Raw genomic sequence first — 23,094 nt, 5'->3', positions numbered from 1 at the left:
GAAATGCTGACAACATTATAGCGTTCTCAGTAGCCTACGAGAATTTTTCTAAAACTTGCCTGGAACCAGTTTGAACGCAAAATTTTTCCCTTTCGAGTGTTCAAAATTAATTTTCAAATTTTCATTTTGTTCGAAAAAGGTTTTGGCGTATGACTCTTTCCGAATATCTTTGTGAAATTAAAAAAAAACTTCTCGGATTTAATATTTCAGCTTGAAATCTCGCACCCAAAACTTAACGCGCCAGAGGCAGTCTCATTGGGGCGCACCGTGCTGTGTCGATTTACGGGATTTTTCACCATCTGTCATGTTTTTTCAAAAACTTTTTTTTTGGTTATTATTTGGAAAATTGTTTTTTCCGTGTCAATTGAACATTTTATTATATCCAAATCACAACTCGATGAAAATCCGAATTTTCGAAAAAAAAAACGATAAATTTAAGGCTTTTTTAGTTTAAAAAATTTAAAGATATTCGGAATTAGGGGGTTGGAATAATTCAGTGAATGCGTCTTTGAGTATGAGTTTTTTGAAAAATTACCTATGTACTTGGAAAAAGGCCATCGAAATTAATAATATATTTTTGTTTCAATATTTATAATTTATTTAAAATTGTCTAATTTTTGCAGCCTCTGAAGAAAAAAAATGTTCAAACGAGTATTCAATCTCCGTTTTATTTCGAATTTCTCTCGCCGCCCGACATCTTCTCCAAAACTTCCGAAATTAATTGCAATCACTGGTGGAACCTCGCTTGGAATCGCATTTTTTGGAAAAACTGAAGAGAACAAGAATTTGGACTCAGGAAATGGACAATTAATTGATGGAAAACCGAAAAATTTCGATTTAATTGTTCGAAATTCGGATGAACTTTATGATAATTATCTAATCGATAATTGTTATAATATTTTGAAAAAGTGAATTTTCAATTAACTTTTAGAAATGTCCATTTTAACTTTTCTTTCCAATTTTTAAGATTTGAAAATTCCAATTGCTCCGAGCTTCTATGGCGTCTGGCACGTGTGGTTTGTGAGAAAGGAAAACTCTCAAAAGATCAAAATCAACGAAAAGAGCTCATTTTGGAAGCCTATGGAATTGTGAAAAAAGCTCTTGACAATGAGCCAAAGAATGGATGCTTTGGAGCACATAAATGGTACGATTTGGAGTTAAAACGCTATTTATTCCGGGTAGAACAACACAATTTTGCGAGAAAAAAAAACTATGACTGAGGGTGGAAATCGAAAACTGAGCACCTGCCTTTTTTGGCGGCTGAGTTTTAGCATTTTCTATGCCACATGGCTATCTTTAGGTATGCCATTCTACTGGATTACGTTGGAGAGATCGAGGGAAACAAATCGAGAATCGAAAAATCATTCCAAGTGCGGAAACATTTAGAGAAGGCGTTATCGATTTTCGAGAACGATCCAACAACGTGGCATATTTTGGGTAAGGGATTCCGGATTGAACAGAGAAAAAAAAAGAAAAATCATGTTAGAATTTATTCACGTGGAGTCAGACGGTCCCTTTTCGCTTTGATCTACGAAACATGCGGGAGGTGAGACGTAGACATCTCAACTGATTTCGCATGGTTAACAGTGTGCTTACGTCACAAATTTTCTGGGAAAAAATTCCCGCATTTTTTGTAGATCAAACCGCAATGAGACTTTCTGACACCCCGTGTTTATTCCGAATTAAAGCTCTACAGCTCACCGTTCAATCAACGGGGGCGGGCGGTGCTTAACCATTATTTTTTTTAGATATTTCTGCATTTCGCTTCGAGAATTAAAAAGAAAACCTCAAATTTCAGGAGTCTGGCACTTTTCCTTCGCCAATATGGGTTACGCGACTCGAATGGTGGCCAAAGCTATTTTCGCAACTCCACCAGCATCCACATATCAGGAGGCTCTACACTATTTCCTAAAGGCTGAACAGATTTCGGTAAAAAAATATCAGAATTCAAACACTTTTAGTGAATCTCTCATAGTCAATCAAAAACATACAAAAATGAAAAGTTGTCGACCAAATTTTTTTACACTTTGAACATTTTCCTCCACTTGGGAAGTAAATAGTGCCACGAAAAATTCAGATCATTATAGTTAAATTCAAATTTTCAGCCCGGATTCTACAGTACGAATACCTACTACATTGGCGAAGTGTACGAACAACTAGGACAAAAAGCCGAAGCACTTGATGCATTCAAACAATCATTCAAAATGCCAGTTGTGACTTCTGATGACGCGGTTATTCATAAGAAAGCATACGAGAAACTGAAGAAATATGGAGTCAAGGATACTGAAGTTGTTTAGATTGTGAAAAATATGTATTTGTAAGATGATTGTTGTAATTTTTAACAGAATAAAAATATTTATTTGAATTTAATAATTGTCTAATGTCAGCTAAATAATATTGTCGGAAATGAGGCACCACGGTTTCAAGATCTGGTGAAATTCCGGATCTACGTTTTCCGGAAATACGATTTCCGGATCTACGTTTTCCGAATCTAGCACCGTGCCAACCCACAAAACGCTTTTTTATTCACTCGACGCACGTTGTTTTTTGAAAATTTCTTCTAGAAGAAACGCTTAACAACACGCGACGCTTAACAACGGAGCATCGTTGTCACGTTTTTCTCCGAGAAAAATAGCGTTTTAAGAGTTGGCCAGATCCGGAAAACGTAGATCCGGAAATGGTAGATCCGGAAAACGGAGATCCGGAATTTTACCAGATCTTGATACCGTGGTGCGAGGCACCACGTTTTCAAGATCTGTTCAAAAACAAGATCTACGAAAACAAGATCCACCAAAACAAGATCTACGTTTTCAGGATCTGGCACCGTGCCAACTGCGGTTTTCTCGAAGAAAACGAAACAACGATGCTCCGATGTTACGTTCGCGTGTTGTTTAGCGTTCAAACGAATATTTTTTGAAATTTTCTTCTAGAATTTACGCAACACGCGTACGCACGCGTAGAGAAAACCGCAGTTGGCACGGTGCCAGATCCTGAAAACGTAGATCTTGTTTTGGTAGATCTTGAAAAGGTAGATTTTGTTTTGGTGGATCTTGTTTTCGTAGATCTTGTTTTTGAACAAATCTTGAAAACGTGGTGCCTCCGTGGTGCCTCTCGGAAATTCAATTGTATTGCTTTAAAATTCAAATTCTGCTCCTTCCCTCCATTTTATGATCTGGTGGCCTAGAATTCCACCCAACTCGTCCTCTGGCCGAGCGCGCGAAATCTTGCATTTTAAACTCGATTTCCCATGAAATTAACTTAAATTTGCCATTTTATCTAGTTTTTTCTTTAGTTATTTGATTTTCAGTATTTTCAGACAAGTTCGGTCATCGCCAGCAAGCTCAATGAGCTCCAAGGATGACATTCTTGCACAGGCGGTCGAAAAGTTTGTTTCAAGAATGGAGAAAGTATAAAATCTTCTTTTTTTAGTGATTCAAACTACAAAGAGCGGCTTGCCCTGATCAGATCAAATGATGAGATTGATGCGAAGCTTGGTTTCTCTAGATACACAGGACTACAGGAGAAAAAAGGATTTCTGATAAACATCCAACCTTCGGAGCTTGTCGACGAGCAAACCAAAGTTATTATTTCGGTCGTTGACTATTTCTTCATCAGTGATATGGACGAACGCTTCAAAATCAGTTACCCATTTCGACCGTATTTCTATATTGCCACGTTGGATGGATTTGAATTCCAAGTATCCAGTTATCTGTCCAAGAAGTACGGAGCCCAGACAGCAGTTGAACATATGGATCGGGAGGATTTAGATTTGAAAGATCATCTTTCTGGGTTGAAGAAGACATATATCAAACTCTCATTCACCAGCACCGTGGAATTGATAAAAATCCGTAAGGAATTAATGCCGCTGGTGCGGAAAAACACAGATCGCATCAAAAAAGAGTCGGCGTACGCTGACTATTTGGCGAGGAATCTGAGTGGAAAAGGAGGAGATAGTAAGGATCAACAGTTGAATGGTGACATCTTGAATCAAATTGTTGATATCAGAGAATACGACGTGCCTTTTCACATGAGAGTTTCCATCGATGAAAAGATCTTCGTCGGATTATGGTTGGAATCATCCTTTTCTTCTTTTTTAAATTCTAAATTTATAAATTTCCAGGTACGATGTGAAAGGAATTGGCCCGAACCGTGTTCCAACAATAAAGCGAAAAGATTTGCCCTTGTTCCACGCAAAGCCGAAAGTTCTCGCCTTTGACATTGAAACAACGAAACTTCCGTTGAAATTTCCGGATCGTGAGAGCGATGAAATTATGATGATATCATATATGGTTGATGGACGTGGATTTTTGATTATCAACCGAGAAATCGTGTCGGCTGATATTAATGCGTTCGAATACACACCGAAAGCCGAGTACATAGGAGAATTCACAGTCTGGAATGAGAAGGACGAAGCTGCTCTGATTCGGAAATTTTTCGATCATTTTTTGCAGGTAAATTCTACTTTTAAACTGAATTTGATTAGAATCATTTTCTTGCAGGTTCGTCCAAATATTGTTGTCACCTACAATGGAGATTTCTTCGATTGGCCATTCGTAGAAGCTCGTGCCAAGATCCGCGGATTCAATATGGAAAGGGAAATCGGATTTTCTAAGGATTCCGCCGATGAGTACAAATCACGAAATTGTATTCATATGGACGCTTTCCGATGGGTCAAACGTGACTCATATCTACCGGTTGGAAGTCAGAATCTGAAGGCAGTGACGAAGGCAAAGCTGAGATATGATCCAGTTGAGGTGGAGCCGGAACTGATGTGCAAAATGGCTCGAGAGCAGCCTCAACAGCTGGCCAATTACTCGGTTTCGGATGCAGTGTCCACTTATTATCTCTACATGAAGTATGTTCATCAATTTATCTTCGCTTTGTGCACAATTATCCCACTAGGAGCAGATGACGTGTTGAGAAAAGGATCTGGAACACTTTGTGAAGCTCTTCTGATGGTTGAAGCATTCCATAACAATATTGTGTTCCCGAACAAGTACACTGGACCAGAGGAGACAAGATTCAGTAAAGATGGACATCGTGTTGAGAGCGAGACCTATGTCGGAGGACACGTGGAAGCTCTGGAGGCCGGCGTATTCAGAGCGGATATTCCAGCAAAGTAAATTCAGGATTCATTTGAAAGCGAGAAAATAACGATTTTTTCAGATTCCGGCTTTCCGTTCCTGCTCTTGAGCAATTAAAATCCGAGATTCAAGAGACCCTTCGCAAGGAGCTGGCTCGAGAGTTTGAGGTCACTCTTGACCAGGTCGTTGACTTTGATGAGCAGTGCGCTGAAGTTCAAGATGCATTTGATGGAATGATAAATGTGCCAACACGCCTCGAGAATCCACGTATCTACCATTTGGACGTCGGGGCCATGTACCCCAACATCATTTTGACTAATCGATTGCAGGTTAAGATTTGGACTGATATATATTTAACTATTCTCTGATTTTCAGCCATGTGCGATGGTCACCGAGGAGATTTGCATGGGATGCTCCTACAACAAACCAGACGCAGAATGCAAGAGGACGATGGCTTGGGAATGGAGGGGAGAGCTGAGTACGGAATAATGATTTTATATTTATTGAAAGCCCAAGCAAATCTAGCCCAAATCTGAAATTTTCAGCACCAGCCACTCGAGGAGAATACCAGCAAATTATGCAGCAACTCGAAGCAGAATCGTTTGGAAAACCACCGAAACACTTTCATATGCTCGAGAGATCGGAGCGAGAAGCCATCGAAATGAAGCGTATCAAAGATTACAGCAGGCGTGTCTACGGAAAGACTCATTTGACAAGATTAGAAATGAGAGAAACTACAATTTGTCAACGGGAGAATCATTTCTACGTGGAAACTGTAAAAGCGTTCCGTGATAGAAGATACGAGTACAAGGATATGTTGAAAAAGGCGAAAGGACGATTCGATCAAGCCCAGGCGACAAATGATCTTGCAACTATGACTACATCTAAGTGTATGTGGTTATATTTACATTTTTAGTTAAAAACAACATTTTTCAGTGGAAATGGTGCTCTACGAATCACTGCAGCTGGCTCACAAGTGCATTCTCAACTCTTTCTACGGATATGTGATGCGTAAAGGATCCAGATGGTTTTCAATGGAGATGGCTGGAATTGTGTGCCATACTGGTGCAAATATCATCCGAGAAGCACGCAAACTTGTTGAACAGATTGGAACACCGTTGGAGCTTGACACTGATGGAATTTGGTGCCTGATCCCTGCTTCGTTCCCTGAAAATGTCACTTTCAAGCTGAAAAATCACAAAAGAAGTTCTGTTACAGTGTCGTATCCGGGTGCAATGCTGAATGCGTTGGTGTATGAAGGATTCACCAATCATCAGTACCACACTCTGGAAAAAGATGGGTCTTACTCAAAATCGTCGGAGAATTCGATTTATTTCGAAGTAGATGGTCCATATCAATGTATGATTCTGCCTGCATCAAAGGAAGAGGGAAAGAAATTGAAGAAACGATACGCCGTGTTCAATTTAGATGGATCACTGGCGGAAATGAAGGGATTCGAGTTGAAGAGACGTGGAGAGTTGAATATTATCAAACATTTTCAGGTGAAATAACCGAATTTCGCGTTAAGAATTACATTTTAAATTTACAGGGATGCGTATTCAAAACCTTCCTCAACGGAAAAACTCTTGAGGAGACGTACAAAGCAGTGGCAGCTGATGCGGATCACTGGCTGGATATTCTTCACTCCCATGGCGCCGATCTTACCGATGAAGAACTATTCGACTTGATTTCAGAGAACAGAAGTATGTCGAGAAAGCTGGAAGACTATGGAGCACAAAAGAGCACATCAATCAGTACTGCAAAACGGCTAGCTGAATTCCTCGGAGATGATATGGTCAAAGATGCTGGACTAGCCTGCATGTTCATCATCTCGAAGCATCCGATTGGTGCACCGGTTACGGAAAGAGCTATTCCAGTTGCAATCTTCAAGTCAGATGCTAAAGTTCGCAGTCATTACATCAGGAAGTGGACGAAACAAGTGGATTTCAATGAGGATACCGATATTCGGGATATGTTGGATTGGGATTACTATTTGGAACGATTTGGCAGTTGTATTCAGAAGATTATCACAATTCCAGCCGCACTTCAAGGCATATCAAATCCAGTGCCACGTGTACCACATCCAGATTGGTTGCAGAACAAGATACGGAATAAGTTAGTGCTTCCCGAGCTGTCAGCTTCTTTTTCTCTAAATTTTAGTTTTTTTTTCGAATGCTTCTCTATATAGAAGCTTGCGTTTTTGAAATAGATCTTTGACGTTTTCGTGATTTTGGCGAAAAAATTCATTTCTCTTCGAAAATAGTATATATTTAACATTTCGATTTATTCAATGCAAATATGAAATTATTGCACCGATCATTTTCAGATTCGACGCTCACAGGCAGCCACGTATCAATCAGATTTTCGCCGCCTGCCAAAAACCTTCAACTTCACAAATGGACAATGGAAAACGTCGTAGAACACCTGATGATGACGTGGCATCTGAAGATGCTATGGATTCACAAGATGACATCATAATCGACGATGATAAGGAGAATGGAGCGAAGCGGCAGAAGAACACCAAGAAGGTACATACAACTGAGGTAGTCCTCGAGAAGAAGACGTTGGTGGAACACGGTTTCGATGAATGGATGGGATTTCTGAAAAAGAAGTGGAGAGTGCAGAGAAAGGAGAGAAAAACTCAGCTATCATCGAAAGATTCAGATGTAGTGGAGGCGATTGTTCGTGGTGCGAGAGAAGCCGAGCATGACAAGGAATGGCATATTTTGAGTGTGGAGCCGACTGCGGACGCCTCATTTTTCAATGTTTGGCTAGCAGTTCAGGGACAAATGCACAAAGTGATTATGAAGATTGGTAGACGGATCATCGTCGATTCTCGTGCTCCACGCGGCGATCGTGATACAATTCGACGAATTTTACCACATCACAAGACACCTGGTTTCCTTTACGAATTCCGTACAGATGAGAATCAGCTGACAGCACTCATGGATAAGCTGTATTCGGAGACGTGTAGTTCGACGATTGATGGAATCTACGAGTCAGAAGTTCCCACAAGCTTCCGTGCTGTACTCCAACTTGGCTCAATCGTTCGACCGGATCATGGAATCTCGCTGGGTGGACATCAACTGACACTGGAAAATTTAAAACCTATGGAGAAGGCACCGTATCTACCACTAGATCAGAAGATTCGGACTATCTTCTTGTATAAGTTCTCACAGGATTCTCGGCATGTCTATTCGCTTATTGATTCGTCTGGCTCCGCAGCTTACTTCTACATTGTTAATACTGGAGATGTTCAGATGCCTAATATGGACTCCCTCTACACATCCGCATACACTAAAATGATGTCAACTGAACGTGGTCAGCTCTGTCACACTTCTGAAAGCATGCCGTTCACAGTGAAGCGATTCTCATCAAATACAGAATGCGAACGTCAATTGGGAAGAGCATTGCGTGTATATCGAGAGGTTTCGTCCAAAACTGCGATTGTTCTTTTGCTCAGTGACACGGATCCATTCCGATTGGCACGAAAACTTCCGAATCTCGGATTATTCCCAAATGTGCAGCTTCATATCACTGAACCATCGTCACTTCTCAATCAGATAGACTGGCAAAAAGTCGTGGCTCGTCGAGTACTGCAACACTATTTCAACAGCTTCTTCTTCCTCGCCGACTATCTTGAATGGGCTCGCTATCTTCGTGTTCCAATCGGTAATCTGCCTGCTGATCATGCGCTCTTCGGATTGGATCTTCTCTTCGCCAGAAACCTCCAGAAATCAGGTCACGCTCTGTGGGCAACTCGTGCGAGCCGTCCGGACTTGGGAGGAAAGGAAATGGATGATGTTCGTCTTTCAGTTGATTGGAATCCGTTATCAATAGATGATACGGTTCTGTTGAATCGGGAGACGTTCTGTGAAACTGCCTGTGTTGAACTTCAACTCAGCGCTGTTGCCGTGACGGCTTTAGTTCAACGAAGTCGTGTTTTGGAGGCAGAAGGGGCCGACGATGTAGTCACATTTGACTCGATGAATACAATTGCACAACAGTCAGTGACAGGAGGAGCTGTGTAAGTTGCCGTTTCGACTGTCAGCACCACAATATCAATTTTATTTGCAGAAACTCAATCGCCTGCTATGATGAAGGAGCCGCGGTGGATGCAACGATAAAAGTGCTCAAACAAATGCTCACAGAATGCGTTCGCCATATTGCCCATCAAGGAAATGCACGTGCCGATGAAGTTGTGATGACCGTATCCAGATGGCTCAACACTCGATCTGCTCTACTCTTTGACGCTGCCCTCACCAGGAGTGTTTCGGTGCTGGAGAGTAAGTTGGTGCTACTATTGTGTGCGGAATGTGAACGAATTGGAGCAAAAGTTATTCACGCAACTGCTCAAAAGCTGGTGTTGAATACAGGAAAATCGACAAGCGAGGAGGCCAAGGGGTTTGCGGAGATGCTCATTCAGTCGTTGAGCACAAATGTTGTTTTTGCGGCTCTTCATATCACTCCTGTGAAGTTTTTCGATGCGATGCTCTGGATGGACGCACACAATCATACTGGAATTCGAATTTCCGAAAAGACCGTGAGTTTTAAATTCGAATTCTTGCCGAAGAAATTGAAAACAATTTTTTTTTGAATTTTTGCAGGAATCGTCCCCAGATGTGATAGCTGATGAAGAAGAAAGTAGCTGCACCGAGTTCGAGACAACTGCTATTTGGAAGATCGCAGAAGAAATGCCAACAGAGGCGAATATTCAGGAGGAATTCCTCCAAATGATTGGCGCCTACATTCTTGAATTCCTTGAAACCAATCGAAAAATGCACTTTGACTCGGAGTCCGGTGCAACTTTCCGGTCAGACTGCATCTCACAAAAGATCTCACATCGTCTCTATCGAATTGTGAACAAGATGGTGCATAACAATGCGGATATTGCACATTGTTCTGTGTATTTGGCGAATGCGGTATGAGATTTGTTGTTTTTTAAACAAAACAATTCCCTAATTTTTCAGCTCTGTCGAGCTCTATCCTGTGATCAGACCTCCCAGTTGGCAGTCGAAGGAATTCGGGATAATGCGAAGCGTCTTCTGCACAATTCTGTTGGTTAGTACGGAACACTGAGCCACGTGGCAGCTGACGAAAAAAGTCAGATTATGAATCCCTATATTACGGGAACACAAAATTCTGAGACTGCGTTTCCGCAACATATTTGACGCGCACGATATCTCGATTTTCGAGATTTTTTTTTTCAAATTTTGACAGCGATATTCAATTTTCCTTCGTTTTTTAAAAAAATATTTTATCCATCAATAAATTATTTTAATTGAAAAACGTCTAATATTACCTCCATTTTGATGAGGAACCTCCTACAAACGGATTTTTATACTATTTCCCGTCCATTCCCGGGTCTCACCTGGAAAGACCTGCAATAGACGGGAAATAGTGTAAAAAATACGTTTGTAGAAGTTTGATCATCAAAATTAAGTCAACATTAGACGTGTTTCAATTAAAATAATTTATTAATGGATAAAATATTTCAAAAAAGCACAAAAATGACAAAACAATACGAAAACGAAGGACAGTTGAATATCGCTGTCAAAATTCAAAAATTCTGCCCGTAAATCGACACAAGTATTACAGTAACTCTTTAAAGGACAGTAGTCCTTTAAAGAATTACTGTAATTTTTGCTACGGGATATTTTGCGCGTCAAATATGTTGCGTAATACGCATTCTCCGGATTTAGTGTTCTCGTAATAGTACCTCTTCCAAATTAAAGTCGCCCCAAAGAACTTCCACGAGGAAATTTCAAAGGATTTTAAAAGGGGTTTTTCATCCTTCCAAATTTCCTCGTGAAAGTTCTTTAGGGTCTTCAAAAGTTGAAATTTCATAAGTTGAAATTAACATTTTTGAAATTTAACCTACATATTTTCTTTTGTTGAAAAACTATTTAATTGATTTTTTTCAATTTCAGTGGAAGCCGACATGACACCACTGCGTTCAACGACTCTCTTCGTCTCAAATGTCTTCTGCAATTCGTGTTCTCAGGCCTCGAACGTATTCCTTTCCTCCACTGATGAGATTCTCACATGTGCCACGTGTCAGAGTGTTAGTTGCCAATAATTCTGGAAAATCAACAAATAAATATTTTTTGCAGAAGCTCAACTCTGACGTCATTGATATGATGATTTGCGATCGATTGAACCAGCTGCTCACTGCCTACCAGATTCAGGATCATCAGTGCACGAAATGCAAATCGGTTGGTTTTTGTGTCATGTGGACCTGAGAAAAGCCAAATTTTTTGTGTTTAGGTTCGTCACGACACACTATCAATGTACTGCGAATGCTGTTCCCAGTTCATTCCACAAATCACACCTGCACAGCTGAAGCACGAGGCTTCCACCGTCGAGACTGTCTCCATCGTCCGCAATTTCGCGTTGAGCTCCGAACTCGCCACATGGGTCTTGAAAATGTTGTGAATTTCCCTAATTTTTTTGGTTGTATTTTTTCGGGTAACTACTTTTTACTGTAACATATATCTACTCATTTTTCCAATGAATTCATTTTCAGCTATTTATTTAAGATAAATGTGAGAAAGCAGCGACCGAAAATCAAGGAAAATCAAACAGATTAAATTAAAATATAATACAACTTTTCAAAAATGAATTAGGAAAATGCTAAACGCGATTGATAGAATGATATTAACTGGGGCGGAACTATCAACTGGAACCTTCCTCGCCTCGATTTCCTCCAACATTTCAGTTAACGAGATCCCCTCATCAGCCCACATTGCATGTTCATTGCATTTATTGGATCCAGCACAACAGCACAGTCGACCCTTCATTTTAATTGGCTCATCTACTTCTTCACCATCTTCGGCCTCCTGAGATATGGGTTCTATTTTGGAACTTTTGAAAAAAAAAAACGAAAACTGAAATTTTGATATTTAGACGATAACTTCGTTGACATTATTCTGTCCGCGAAACGGAATTAAAATTTCATCAAAAATCGGGGTTTGACCAATTATTGCTTTATATAAAGCAATTAAAGCATTATTAGAATCAGAATTGTCTGAAAACACCGAATTCGAAACTTATTGAAAACTTCTCAAAAGGAAAGTTATGATGGCTCAAAAAATGAAAAAAACCTAAATAGCTACTATTAGTTAAAATTTGAAATTTGACCGACTTGTAAATTTCGCAGCGGCTGGAAAAGTTTTAGACAATTTTGAGTCTAATAAAGCAATAAAAAAAATTCGACTACACTACCTTTATATACGTGTTTCCTCAAATAAGAATATGCTAGGCGGCATAAAATCATCGAAAACGTGGCCAATGATTAATCTGATTTTACACAACATATTTTATGGCCGAGATCTTCAACTTCGCGTTCATACTTAAGCAAAAAAAAATCAAGCAAAAAAGTAAACTCCTGCCGAGCAAATGTTGAGTCTTGCCGACTTTGTGGGCACGTGGTGCCATTTCGGTTTGATCTACAGTAGATGCGGTGTTTTGGACGCAGCCTTCTCAACTGATTTCTCATGGTTAAGAGCGTTATGATGTCACATTTTTCTGAGAGAAAAATTACCGCATTTATTGTATATCAAAGCGTGATGGACCAAGTGCATTGGTTCATTTCTAAGACACCCTTTAATGTTCAAATACAAAGCTATAGATAGGGCTGTTATGGGGGACGAAGGGGGATGTCCCCCTCGAATTCTGAGAGCTTTTTCCGGCGTCCCTTTTGTAGAAAACTGAAGCCCCAATATCAAATCGAAGCAACATCCATTAGATTAATTCAATTTCAGTTTGGGGCTCCAGTTTTCTACAAAAGGGACGCCGGAAAAAGCTCACAGAGATCGAGGGGCCAGTCCAAGCTATAGACAAAAGGTAAAAATTGTGTTGTCAGTTGATAAATGTTCGATAACATTATATCCATCTGAGATATAGACTGCCAAAGTTACGTTATAAATATTGCTCAACTATTGAGCATTTTGAAGTGGAGTAGCGTTAGTGGGGGAGATTTCATTATATAACTTTTGAGAGTTCCTTGAAGTTTTCTATTCTAACATGCAGAAATTCTCTAAATATTAGGTCCGATATGAACAAAAAGAAGACAACCTATTTAATATGTTTCAGATTTTCAACAATTTTTTTCAGAGTTTTAGGACATTTCAAAATTTTCAAGTTTGTAAATGCCCCCAAACTTTGACTGAAAATGTGAAAACTATCTAAAAAAAACTCTAGATTATCTCATTTCCTTTTTCATTTTGAGTAAACTTTAGCAAAGTTCTACTCCATTTTCGGGCTACTTACCTGATCATACGTGAAATCCACACACATACTAGTGGTCCCATTAACTTTTGGTTGATCCTTAAGAATCTCTGCACAACTCGGCATCTCAGCGATTTGCTTAGTTTCCCGCCATTTCGTATTGTTTTGGTACTTGTCATCCTCATTCTTCGACATATGATGCATCACCATTTTTCGGGAATGACATCCACGGGTTACGGTAGTTGGTCCTCCGTCGTCTTCAGCGGTGAGAACCGAATAACAGAAGGGATCGTCGCTGAGAAAGTTGTAAAACATTTAATTACGGGCATTAACGTTTAACCTAGCATTTTTAAATTATTTTTTAAAAATTATCTGCGCGCGTGAATATCTCGTAGTGATAGGATCTAAATCTCTCATTGCCGAATGCTCTATTGTAGGCATTCTTATGAACTGAAGATTTTATCACGCGACTCTTACCTGCCTCTTCTCTCGCCTTCCTCGCGCCTGCTTCGCTCCACTGGGAAATTTGCCGTTATGGGGTTACGAGCTTATATACTTTCGAACAAATGCACTCTACTGATCATTTAAGTGCAACCAGGTTTGGGCGCGTGATAAGAAAAAAGGCTTTGGTCCAAAAAATGTAGAATTTATTTTCGGACATTTTTTTATGCATCACAAAAATGTTGGACCATCCTTTGTTTGAGAAAACAGGTATACGGTAGACAAATCGCGCACAGGTACCACTCTCGGGCCGTGTTGCAGAGATGTCATTTTTCAAATAAATAAGAACGTCACAAAAACTATTATGTAATTGGTGTGACGTCACATCAGTCAATAGTTTGTTTTTAGGTGTTATATTGAATTGTTTTTTTATTTAAGTTCAAAAATCTATACAAAGCATGTACAGTTTGCCTAATCACACGCAACCGAAAGCCTTGGTTAATTTAACTTCGTGCTTTGTTTTTAATTTTTCGCAGACGGTTTCTGGGAGGGAGGTTGGGAGTCTGGAAGAAACGAACGGGCCCTGCTTTCTGACTATTTGAAAGCAGGAAAACACATTTATGTGCCTATCTATATGAAACGTAACTCACCACGGCCTGAACTGCCTAATATCCTCATTTGGTACCTCCATCGAATTGGTACACTGCTGACCGTGTGCGTATTTTGGCTGCACACCTATGAAGCCTAAATTACAACCATCCGCATCATTGCAGCAACAAATCGAAGAATTGTCTCGTAAAAAGCATCCCGAGGACTTTTTGTTCTTTAGTTGCTCCTGTGACACACAAAATGCGTTATCGTCACAATTAAAGACACCAGATGACTTATTATGAAAGCACCATCCCCAAATATTATGACCTTGGCACCAACTCTGAAAGTTTGGATATTTCTCCGCATATTTTTTCCCCATAAGCTATCAGTCATACACTTCAACTACCACATTCGTAGCTTATATCTCGATTAATATTCGAAGTGCTACTTTTTGCTGAAAAACTATTGAAAAAGACTGAAAAATGGTGTACTAGTTGAAATGTTTCTGCAGAAATTTATGCGTATCAATTACTTGGAGTTTTCAAAAGATTACAAAAAACCATAAAGCTTTTTTTGTTACTTTAGCCGTACGCGTAAGCTTTGTCATGCTTTTTACGTTATGTTGTTTTGGTAAACTTTCTAGATTGGTTATTTACCGCGTGTAGAACTCATTTTTTCTTGAGGAATTATTCTTCATTTGGAAATTATTTTCAAATCAATGTGCCAAATTGTAAGTGGATTTTTGTCAAAAGTTTTTAAACGTTAATAAATTGGCAGAACTACTCCGTTTTGGGGTTTCATCTAAAACTATAAACGCCTGCCAGCAAAAAGATCTAGTTTTGAAAGACAGGCCTAAAAGGCTCCTAACCTGAAAGCCCTAATGTGAGCAATTTTTATGAGCCAATCCTAACTAACCTTCTCATTATGTACACAATACCGTGCCCATCCGATAGAAAGGAAGAACACGAGAAGAAGTAAAGAGGATCTCATTTTGGGAGCTTCTCCTCTAGGGGAATGTTTCCTCTTATCCTAGCCTACTCCAGTGTCTACCCTATTCCTTTTAACATTCTCATGCATTTTCAAGTATTCTTTCTTTGCAACGGGGATGTCCCTCACTTATTCATCGATGAAGAAGTAAAATGATAGAACATGAATTTTTGAGTCTAGAGCACTTTTTGTTGTTGGCGGAACTATCAAAATATCAAAACTTTTATCGACAAAAAATACAAATATTATTAATCAACGGACGGGCGGGGTGGGGCATGACGATCCGAGAGCAGCACCCATTTCAGTAAATTTCTGAAAAATAATCTGAAAGTTTAGGAAAGAGAAGGGGTATAACCGTATCAATGGAGCAGAGCAAACAATTAAAAACGGGGATTCAAATGGAACAAGGTTAACATGGTTAAAAGCAGCAAATTCATGCAATAAGGAGCACAGCAATGATAAGAGCACACCACTTGGCACCAAAACCAGAGGACGTGCCTGTTACTGTCGACTCGTCAAATGGAGGCAGTGATGGGGAAATCGGTGGCCAACAGTCTTCCCCACATTTCTCTTGCAGCGATCGTGTTTGCTTGGCGGCGTATGTCATTTTGAGCTGAAATTTTGCAAACTAGAAACGCTAGACGTTTAATTTTGTGTTACCTGCTCCTCCGGATCGTAGTAATCCACTAATCGGAAGTTGGCAGGTTTTTGATCGGCAACTTGATAAGTGACATCAGAGTATAACGAGAGACATACCGGACGGCCACCGAGCTGGAAAAATAGTTAGATAGAAATCGGGAAGCATGTTCAGTTACCGGGTTGAAATATACGTTCATCTTAGTGTCGTCCTTTTCCATCTCCACCCTTTGCAAATCCTCAATACTTGTCAAAGTATGCACCTGTTCCGCATCGAATCGGTAACCACTCAAGGCATCAATTTCGGCTAGAGCCATGTTAGACTTTCCAGGACGGGTATAGCTGAAACAGTTCTCTTTTTGAATTTGAAATTGGCATTACATTTTACTAATTTTCTAGTCGCGATACTAAAATTTAAAGGTGGAGTAGCGCCAGTGGGGATTTTGTTCAAATGCACTTTTAATGATTCAAAACCACCGAATATCATAATAAAAACTTCAAAAAATTTCAGATTTTTCAGAATTTCCGGTCAAAGTTTTGGCACATTGCCAAAATTTTGAAAAAATGTTCCGACCACTAAAATGTTTAAATAGAGATAATGAAAAAAAAATGAGTAATTGTCACTCTTTGACTGTGAATAAAAATCTTTTAATTTTGAAGAAATTTATTATGATATTCGGTCATTTTGGAACCATAGGAGCAGCTTTTAACAATTTTCCCACTGGCGCTACTCCACCATTAAAGCAGGCTTTTTTTGAGATTTTAATGGTGCGTAAATTGACAACATGTTTGCTCATTTTCTACTTGTTGTTAACTACTTTCATTCCTACTATTTCAAAGTAAAGTACGGCAAGTGGTTAGTCAGTTTAGCATTATAAAAATAAAAATGAAACCTTTCCGATGATACTAAAATGACTAAATCAGGTCTTCCATGGCTGTGAGGTGCGAAATGTGGGCCTTACTCCGGCCAGCAATTGCTTTACAAAATTTTGGCGTATGTTTTTTATTTTCAAGTTTCAACACATATAACTTGTCGAAAATAAAAAAAAATAAAAGTTTCACGTGGCTTTTTATAAAACTTGAAAAAATTTGAAAAAAGCCCACTTGCAACACAAATCCAATTGCAGTCGATTTCCAGCTCTTATTTCCTTGATCTCCTGGGAGCAGAAGAACGGAGCATCGTCATTCAAAGAGTCCCTGTAGTAAGAATAACTCAACTGAGCGAAGACCACACCAGTTCCATTGGCATTAATTGAAACTGCATCATTCAATGAAGATAGTTGATAGGATTGGAGAACAATTGCGTTTCTTATGTTGATATCAAATGAGTGAGTATGTTTTCCGTTGAGAATTGTTACTTGACTTGTGTGTTTGTCGGAATAAGTGACTGCTGCGTAGGAAGAGAGAGCTTGAAGAGCCATGACAGTGTCTTGAGTGGAAGTGAATCCTCCTAGCTCGTTGCGTTGGGATACTAACCAACGAATAATTGAGAGAGATTCTGAGGTTTGATTTTGGGCGAGGTAAGAAAGAACTGCGTAAGAGGTAGTTTCAATGTCTACTGGACGGGCCTGGAACATATACGCTCTCGATTCTTTTAGTTTCTCCACTTTTTTCTGAGCACTGGCAAACTTCACATCTCCACTTTTCTCAACGATCTTATGTTTCTTCAAATTCTCGAATGCCTTTCCAGCTTGCTTACTTTTTGCCAATTGAAGTGCATATGCCACTACAGCCATTGTATACGCATTTCCAGATACTTCATCCAAATGCTTTTCCAAATACGTCACCGCCTTTCCATTCTCCATTCCATTCTCCAAAATCGAGATTAGCACAAATGCCGTTAGAGCTACACCCCCGTCCTGAGCACCTCCCTGCATATCCTTGTGATGAACTTCACCACGTTCGGCAAATGCACCAGACTCCATTTGTTGAGAGTTCAAGAATGCGACTGCTCGGGAAATAACATTAGGATCCACGAATGCGTATTGTTTGGCGTGATGGAACGATCGAACGACAAATGCGGTGAGCCACGTTGAACCAGCTTTATCACTATCGCCAAAAGCTGAGAAAGAGTTGTCAGCACGTCTGGAATGAGACTGAAGTTAACCGGAAAACCTTTGAAAACTGACTACCGTATATTCTCTATTAATTCACTAATACTGCATGCATCACTAATTTCCAGGCGTTTTTTGAACGCAGCACTATTAGATACTGGAGTACTACTGGACACTGCAGCACTAATTTTTTATTTCCAATTGGAGATCACTAAAAGTCAAAAGTCATCAAATATATACGAAACACTTCCCAAAATGTCGACTATTGAGTGATTCTTCCAATAGAAAAAAGGTGTGCAGCACAAATAGAGACTGTAGCACTATTTTTCAAGCCCTTTTTGAATGTAGCACTATTAGAGACTGCAGTACTACTGGAGATGCAGCACTAATAGAGAATATACGGCATCTAACTCGTTAGAACGTAGTTAATAAACCTCCGTATTCATTCTAGGACACCACCCCCCTATTTCATCAATTGATATCTTTTTAAACTGAGTTTCAGAATTTTCATGTGAAATAAATAGGTGCTTTTTGAAACTGCACTGTCTCTAGCGGCTTGAAATAAGATTCGTAAGTATATATATTATTTTGTTACTGAAAACTCACTTGTACGTCAACTCCCTCTGAATTCCCTGCTCAATAAACTTGATAGCCTTTGTCTCTAATTGGCTCTCATTTCTATTTGTTGCTCTTAAGTACTTGACCACCAAAATATTTGGAACCAAGTTCAACATATTCTGTTCTCCACATCCATATGGCATTTGTACGAGCTTATGAGCATTGTTTAACACTGGTCCCATCATATCACCAATCACATCTAATCTTGCCTTCTGCGATCCATCAACCACGTCGTTTGGCCAGATAAGCTCAAGATTTTTGGAGAAATCCGAAGAGTTATTGTTGAGGTCAATGACAAATGGAATATTTCTATCTACTTTATATCCTTGTGGATCAACTCTCAAGTTCATCTCTACTGCATCACCACCTTGGGATGCAATAGCGCTTATATGTACCGGGATCTCTCCAATTGAAGACGGCACAATTGGGAAGTACACTGCTTTCGATGTTCCTCCACCAGCAACGGACACAATACGAACATTTTGTTGGCCAACCTCGTCACGCCTTACTACAGTTCCATCTTTCTTCAGGAGATCGTAACCAGAGTCTTTATCATACTTCAGAGTCACTGTTACCTGAAAAATTATTGATTTTTGGAACAGTGTCTAAACCACGGGACGCACATCTTGCTCCTTTTCCATATAATTGAAAACAAGCACCAAAAGTGCAAACTTTTCTCCACGACGGACAGCATATGGAAGATTGAGTTGAATAAAAAATGGACGAAACACGCGAAGTTTTGAAGTCGTTGGAGCCACACCGAGACCATTTTCCTCATTGATTGCAAAAGTGGAGGCGACCCACGAGGTGATGGTGTCCGGAGCTTCAATTTCCATCTCAACTTCTCCACTGGAAAAATTCATTTTTGAGAGGGTTCCAAGAATTTTACTACTCACCTAGTAGAGTTGAGATCCGACCAAATCCAGGTGTGTGGGAAGAACTTTCGAACTGTCGGCGGTGGAGGCGACGACCCGCCCATTGGCGGAGCGGCGAATGCGGCTTCAGCCATTCCTGGAGCACCATCCATCATCATTACTGTAAGACCTCCGGGTGTATTAAGTCTTCTTTCTAAAACAAAATCGAACCTTTGTTTCTCCGCATAAACGTACCTGACATAAATTCACGTTGAGGCTCGCGGTACAAGAGGGCGTCGGTCAAAACTACAAGCCCAGCATTCTGAAGTTGATTAAAGTTAGGAAATGCAAACTGTATATCAAGGACGTACAGAAAAGATTGATTGAGCATCACTCCCTCCAATTCCCCACCAAGGTCTCCAAATGGACCTCTTCTTTCTATCAATTGCCTCCCATGGCCGTGGACCCCCGAATCCTCCTCCAACATTATTAGAGTCATAATTCTCCAAGTCTTGCTCAACTTTTTCTCTAGTGATATCATTGCCAGTTTTTAACAAGAGAACACTCTGATCTACCACAAGAAGCCCAACAAAAGAGTTCTTGTCAGATGTGACCTTAAACTTCACATTCTGTCCTGGCTCGACTGCTTGTTTGTCAATTGATAGTGCCACTTGGTTTTGGAATATTCCTTCTACTTTAAAGTCAAGTGCATCAACAAGAACTTCTTGACTACTCTCAATAATGGCATAGACGATCAACCGTGACTTTGGGGCCATCTGAATTTTAAAAGTCTATATAATTTACATAGTTAAGACTCTCTTGTAAAGAAAAATCACATTGTTTGTTTAGACATGACCTATTGTAAGCAAAACTTGAAAGAAATAACGTACGTTAGCCGTTGCTGGGAAGCTAATGGTCGCATGTTCGGAATTAACAGTCATTTGTTGAGACACCACAATGTTCGAACGAGACATGACCTACAGAACCTCTAATTTTGAATGTAGAAATTTTAACTCCAGCCACTTACCTGATAGGTAATTGTCGACAGCGGCTGGGTAGCCTTCAACGAGAAGCTAAGACTCTTTCCTACATCAACAGCTCCCTCATTATCAGCCAAAAGCTGCAGGAAACTCTTCGTTGGGCTCACGGCTGCCTCGACATATAGCGAGGAATATATTGGGGTGGCTGTGAAGTTGTCCTTGCCACCAATATCATAATGAGCCTCAATGCGAGCAGAAGTGCAGTTGATTGGTGGTTGGAGGGTGAGAACCGAGGTGCCGTGAGCGTCAACTTCCACAATTTTTGTTTCTTTTTCCTCTTGCAGAGATGAAGTGTCATGATTGTATGGATAGTTGTAGAATGTTGATACCTAGAAACGGTAGTTTTTTTGGAAGAAATTTTAGAGATCTACTTACCTGAACTCTCTTTGGCAAAGTTGCCTTCACGGGAGTGTCATCCATTTGTTTCAGTGCAACTACAACATTATAAGTGAGTCCTGGCTTGAAGGTGTCTCCCTGCTTTTCAACATCAAGTTTGACCTCCTCACGGAACGTTGAAATTTGATGAGTAGCGTTTCTTTCGATTTCAGTGATGTCTTCAGTGACTGAGGCAACAATTCGAATTGAACCTCCTCCCCATTCCTAGAATAGAGAGGTCTAACAACAGGATAAATCTTCTAATACTTACATGTAGCAACTTGTGCCTCTTGAGCTCATCATTCGAGAAAACAACTGCCGCTTCTCCTTGTCTGTTCAGCTTTACAGTACGCTCGACCATCAGCTCCTCTTCCTTCTTGACTCCATTTTCGTCAATGATAGTGGGAACCATCGCATGCCATCTGTGCCATGGAAGCTCTAGAGATACTTTGGCCTTTCCAGCAACGCCTTTTCCATATGTGTACCTTCAAATTTTGAATATTATGATTTATCCGGTTAAAAATAAAGCTCACTTTGCATCGACGAACACTGACAAATCATCGTTAATAGTTATAAACGAAGACGTCTTGATATTCACTTCAAATTTGGGAAGCACGTATGTATCTACCGTAAATGACGACTTGTCCTGGACTCCATTCGAGGTTTCCACCTCGATAAACCAATCTCCAAGGAGAGTCTCTTCGGCAAGTTGGAGCTCGCCGCTGTATACTCCTGGAATCCTACTCTTTTTCACATACAGACACCTATTAGACACATACCTCTATCCAAAGTTACACCAATCGTCTGTGAAATCAGATTTCTGCTTGGATCGAAAATTTTAATAGTAGCGTTTCCGACGTAAGGTTTCAAGTCCGATTTCACTACAATTGCCCGGTATCGAACAAGAGAAGCAGGCCGATAGATTGCTCGATCTGTTTGGATGAAAACTGATAAAGCTTTTTGATCGTACTTTAACTCATTTTCGTTTTCAAATATGAGTTCTGCGTTAAGAGTCTCCCCGCGGATGTAGAGCTGAATATGAAAACTTACAAAGTCAAATCAATTGCCATACATTCTCACCTTATAGCTTTGCCTAGGAGTTAGTGATTGAGCAGGCATCTCACTCAAGCTGACAGTCTGTGCGATTCCCGGCTTCAAATTGCTTATAACTCGAGCAGCAATCGTCTCGTTCCGTTCAGTTCTCACTTCAATCCGAACAATCATGTCTTCATCCGTAGCTTGTTTCAGAAGGTTCATGCAAACGGAGAACGGTTGATCGGGTCGCACTACTGCTGGGGCGACAAGCATATAAGTGGCTGGTCTAAAATTATAAATAGTATTTAAATTTGTGTATGATGACCCCGCTGAACCATAAGCTAACAATAAGTTTCAACCTAGGTTCTTGATCATCAATATTTTACAGAACTTACTTAACTGGCGCCGCGGTTGTTGACACCACAGCTGCATTTGTACTCTGTCCGATGACGCCATGTATTTGCCAAACCACAAATAATATATTGAGAATTAGCAGCCGCATTTCTAAAAGTTGTGCGAATTGACAAAACGTAATGAGTAGATCACTAACTTAAAGAAAGAGGTACGTCGCTGAAATCTAGGAATCCACAAATCCTAAAACGATCCAAAAAAGGGGATAAAACCTTGACCGTTTGTGTCCCCTGCAATGGACGACGTAATAGTCAGTGAGAGAGACAGTAGTAGAAAAACGATTAGAGAGAGGGATGCATTTACGGGCGGTTGTATGTGCGCGTAAGAGAGAAAGAAGTAGGGAGACGACACAACAATTACATCGCCCACCACCACAACCACTAAACTTTGACAAATCACTCGGGTTTTTTTAAACTTTCAAAACCACACAGAAACTGTCAGAAGGTGCGGGGTGGGGCAAGCTATAATATTTCAAAGTTGTATTTCTTATCGTAGGTTAAAAAAAAACGTCGGAGGTTTATGATAATATTAGCATTCAGCCCAAAAGACTTAAACTGAGACTGAGAATTTATGACATTAATGTCTAGTTTGACATTCTGGTGATGTCTAACAAGCTAAAGATGAAAAAACATAGCAACTGCTAAACTGCACTATTCAAAATTGAATTCAAATGTTTTAAACTAGGTTTACATATAATATGAAAACTGCTTCAAATTGGCCTTGTCTCAAGTTTAGTTTT

At 39.9% G+C, this 23,094-nt stretch overlaps 4 protein-coding genes across 6 annotated transcripts; 2 read left to right on the top strand and 2 right to left on the bottom strand.

The window, feature by feature from the left end:
• The first annotated feature begins 623 nt into the window (after positions 1-623).
• F33H2.6 (Regulator of microtubule dynamics protein 1) lies at positions 624-2,365 on the top strand. The gene is made up of 5 exons (NM_061216.11): positions 624-908; positions 968-1,144; positions 1,301-1,437; positions 1,799-1,929; positions 2,106-2,365. Exons 1-5 carry the CDS (start codon positions 640-642, stop codon positions 2,295-2,297), a joined length of 906 nt encoding a protein of 301 aa, NP_493617.2. The 5' UTR covers positions 624-639; the 3' UTR covers positions 2,298-2,365.
• A 949-nt stretch (positions 2,366-3,314) lies between these two features.
• Positions 3,315-11,616, top strand: pole-1 (DNA polymerase epsilon catalytic subunit). The gene is made up of 16 exons (NM_061215.6): positions 3,315-3,385; positions 3,430-4,068; positions 4,121-4,451; positions 4,500-5,119; positions 5,167-5,413; positions 5,460-5,562; positions 5,630-5,974; positions 6,021-6,586; positions 6,634-7,199; positions 7,411-9,111; positions 9,162-9,627; positions 9,692-10,006; positions 10,055-10,145; positions 11,015-11,148; positions 11,198-11,299; positions 11,352-11,616. The coding sequence occupies exons 1-16, from the start codon at positions 3,345-3,347 to the stop codon at positions 11,517-11,519; spliced, it is 6,435 nt and encodes a 2,144-aa protein (NP_493616.1). The 5' UTR covers positions 3,315-3,344; the 3' UTR covers positions 11,520-11,616.
• Positions 11,589-15,366, bottom strand: mtd-1. Its single transcript, NM_061214.9, has 4 exons — positions 15,261-15,366; positions 14,405-14,685; positions 13,356-13,608; positions 11,589-11,923 (listed from the first exon to the last, which is right to left on the bottom strand). Exons 1-4 carry the CDS (start codon positions 15,333-15,335, stop codon positions 11,696-11,698), a joined length of 837 nt encoding a protein of 278 aa, NP_493615.1. The 5' UTR covers positions 15,336-15,366; the 3' UTR covers positions 11,589-11,695.
• A 161-nt stretch (positions 15,367-15,527) lies between these two features.
• Positions 15,528-22,638, bottom strand: tep-1 (TEP1-F). 3 transcript variants are annotated; one of them, NM_001392981.1, is made up of 18 exons: positions 22,495-22,638; positions 22,340-22,448; positions 21,990-22,230; positions 21,689-21,941; positions 21,443-21,641; positions 21,181-21,394; positions 20,910-21,134; positions 20,522-20,863; positions 20,385-20,471; positions 19,866-20,270; positions 19,750-19,816; positions 19,537-19,675; positions 19,264-19,489; positions 18,629-19,215; positions 17,073-18,053; positions 16,148-16,310; positions 15,993-16,103; positions 15,528-15,945 (listed from the first exon to the last, which is right to left on the bottom strand). In NM_001392981.1, the coding sequence occupies exons 2-18, from the start codon at positions 22,444-22,446 to the stop codon at positions 15,766-15,768; spliced, it is 4,527 nt and encodes a 1,508-aa protein (NP_001379225.1). In that variant the 5' UTR covers positions 22,447-22,448; positions 22,495-22,638; the 3' UTR covers positions 15,528-15,765. The 3 variants fall into 3 exon arrangements, with proteins under 3 accessions (NP_001379225.1, NP_001367060.1, NP_001366904.1); NM_001381277.1 differs by having other exon boundaries at positions 15,537-15,945; positions 19,726-19,816; positions 22,495-22,586; NM_001381276.2 differs by having other exon boundaries at positions 15,537-15,644; positions 15,831-15,945; positions 19,537-19,708; positions 22,340-22,551.
• Positions 22,639-23,094: the final 456 nt, after the last annotated feature.

The sequence above is a fragment of the Caenorhabditis elegans genome, chromosome I, assembly GCF_000002985.6.
Source record: "Caenorhabditis elegans chromosome I".
Lineage (NCBI taxonomy): Eukaryota > Metazoa > Nematoda > Chromadorea > Rhabditida > Rhabditidae > Caenorhabditis > Caenorhabditis elegans.
The sequence above is the reverse complement of the archived record's forward strand: the minus strand, read 5'-3'. Positions and strand labels throughout refer to the sequence as shown.

Excerpts from the sequence above, each read along its gene's own strand:
- mtd-1 (NM_061214.9), bottom strand. The coding sequence starts at position 15,335 with ATGAGATCCTCTTTACTTCTTCTCGTGTTCTTCCTTTCTATCGGATGG. Across the intron at positions 14,686-15,260 it reads ATTGTGTACATAATGAGAAG|AGTTGGTGCCAAGGTCATAA; the intron begins GTTAGTTAGGAT and ends CCAAACTTTCAG. Across the intron at positions 13,609-14,404 it reads ATTAGGCAGTTCAGGCCGTG|CGACGATCCCTTCTGTTATT; the intron begins GTGAGTTACGTT and ends CAACTTTCTCAG.
- F33H2.6 (NM_061216.11), top strand. The coding sequence starts at position 640 with ATGTTCAAACGAGTATTCAATCTCCGTTTTATTTCGAATTTCTCTCGC. Across the intron at positions 1,145-1,300 it reads TGCTTTGGAGCACATAAATG|GTATGCCATTCTACTGGATT; the intron begins GTACGATTTGGA and ends GGCTATCTTTAG. Across the intron at positions 1,438-1,798 it reads AACAACGTGGCATATTTTGG|GAGTCTGGCACTTTTCCTTC; the intron begins GTAAGGGATTCC and ends CTCAAATTTCAG.
- pole-1 (NM_061215.6), top strand. The coding sequence starts at position 3,345 with ATGAGCTCCAAGGATGACATTCTTGCACAGGCGGTCGAAAA. Across the intron at positions 4,452-4,499 it reads TTTTCGATCATTTTTTGCAG|GTTCGTCCAAATATTGTTGT; the intron begins GTAAATTCTACT and ends ATTTTCTTGCAG. Across the intron at positions 11,149-11,197 it reads CATGTGCCACGTGTCAGAGT|AAGCTCAACTCTGACGTCAT; the intron begins GTTAGTTGCCAA and ends TATTTTTTGCAG.
- tep-1 (NM_001381277.1), bottom strand. The coding sequence starts at position 22,446 with ATGCGGCTGCTAATTCTCAATATATTATTTGTGGTTTGGCAAATACAT. Across the intron at positions 22,231-22,339 it reads ACAACCGCGGCGCCAGTTAA|ACCAGCCACTTATATGCTTG; the intron begins GTAAGTTCTGTA and ends TTATAATTTTAG. Across the intron at positions 21,395-21,442 it reads TCAGTGTTCGTCGATGCAAA|GTACACATATGGAAAAGGCG; the intron begins GTGAGCTTTATT and ends CAAAATTTGAAG.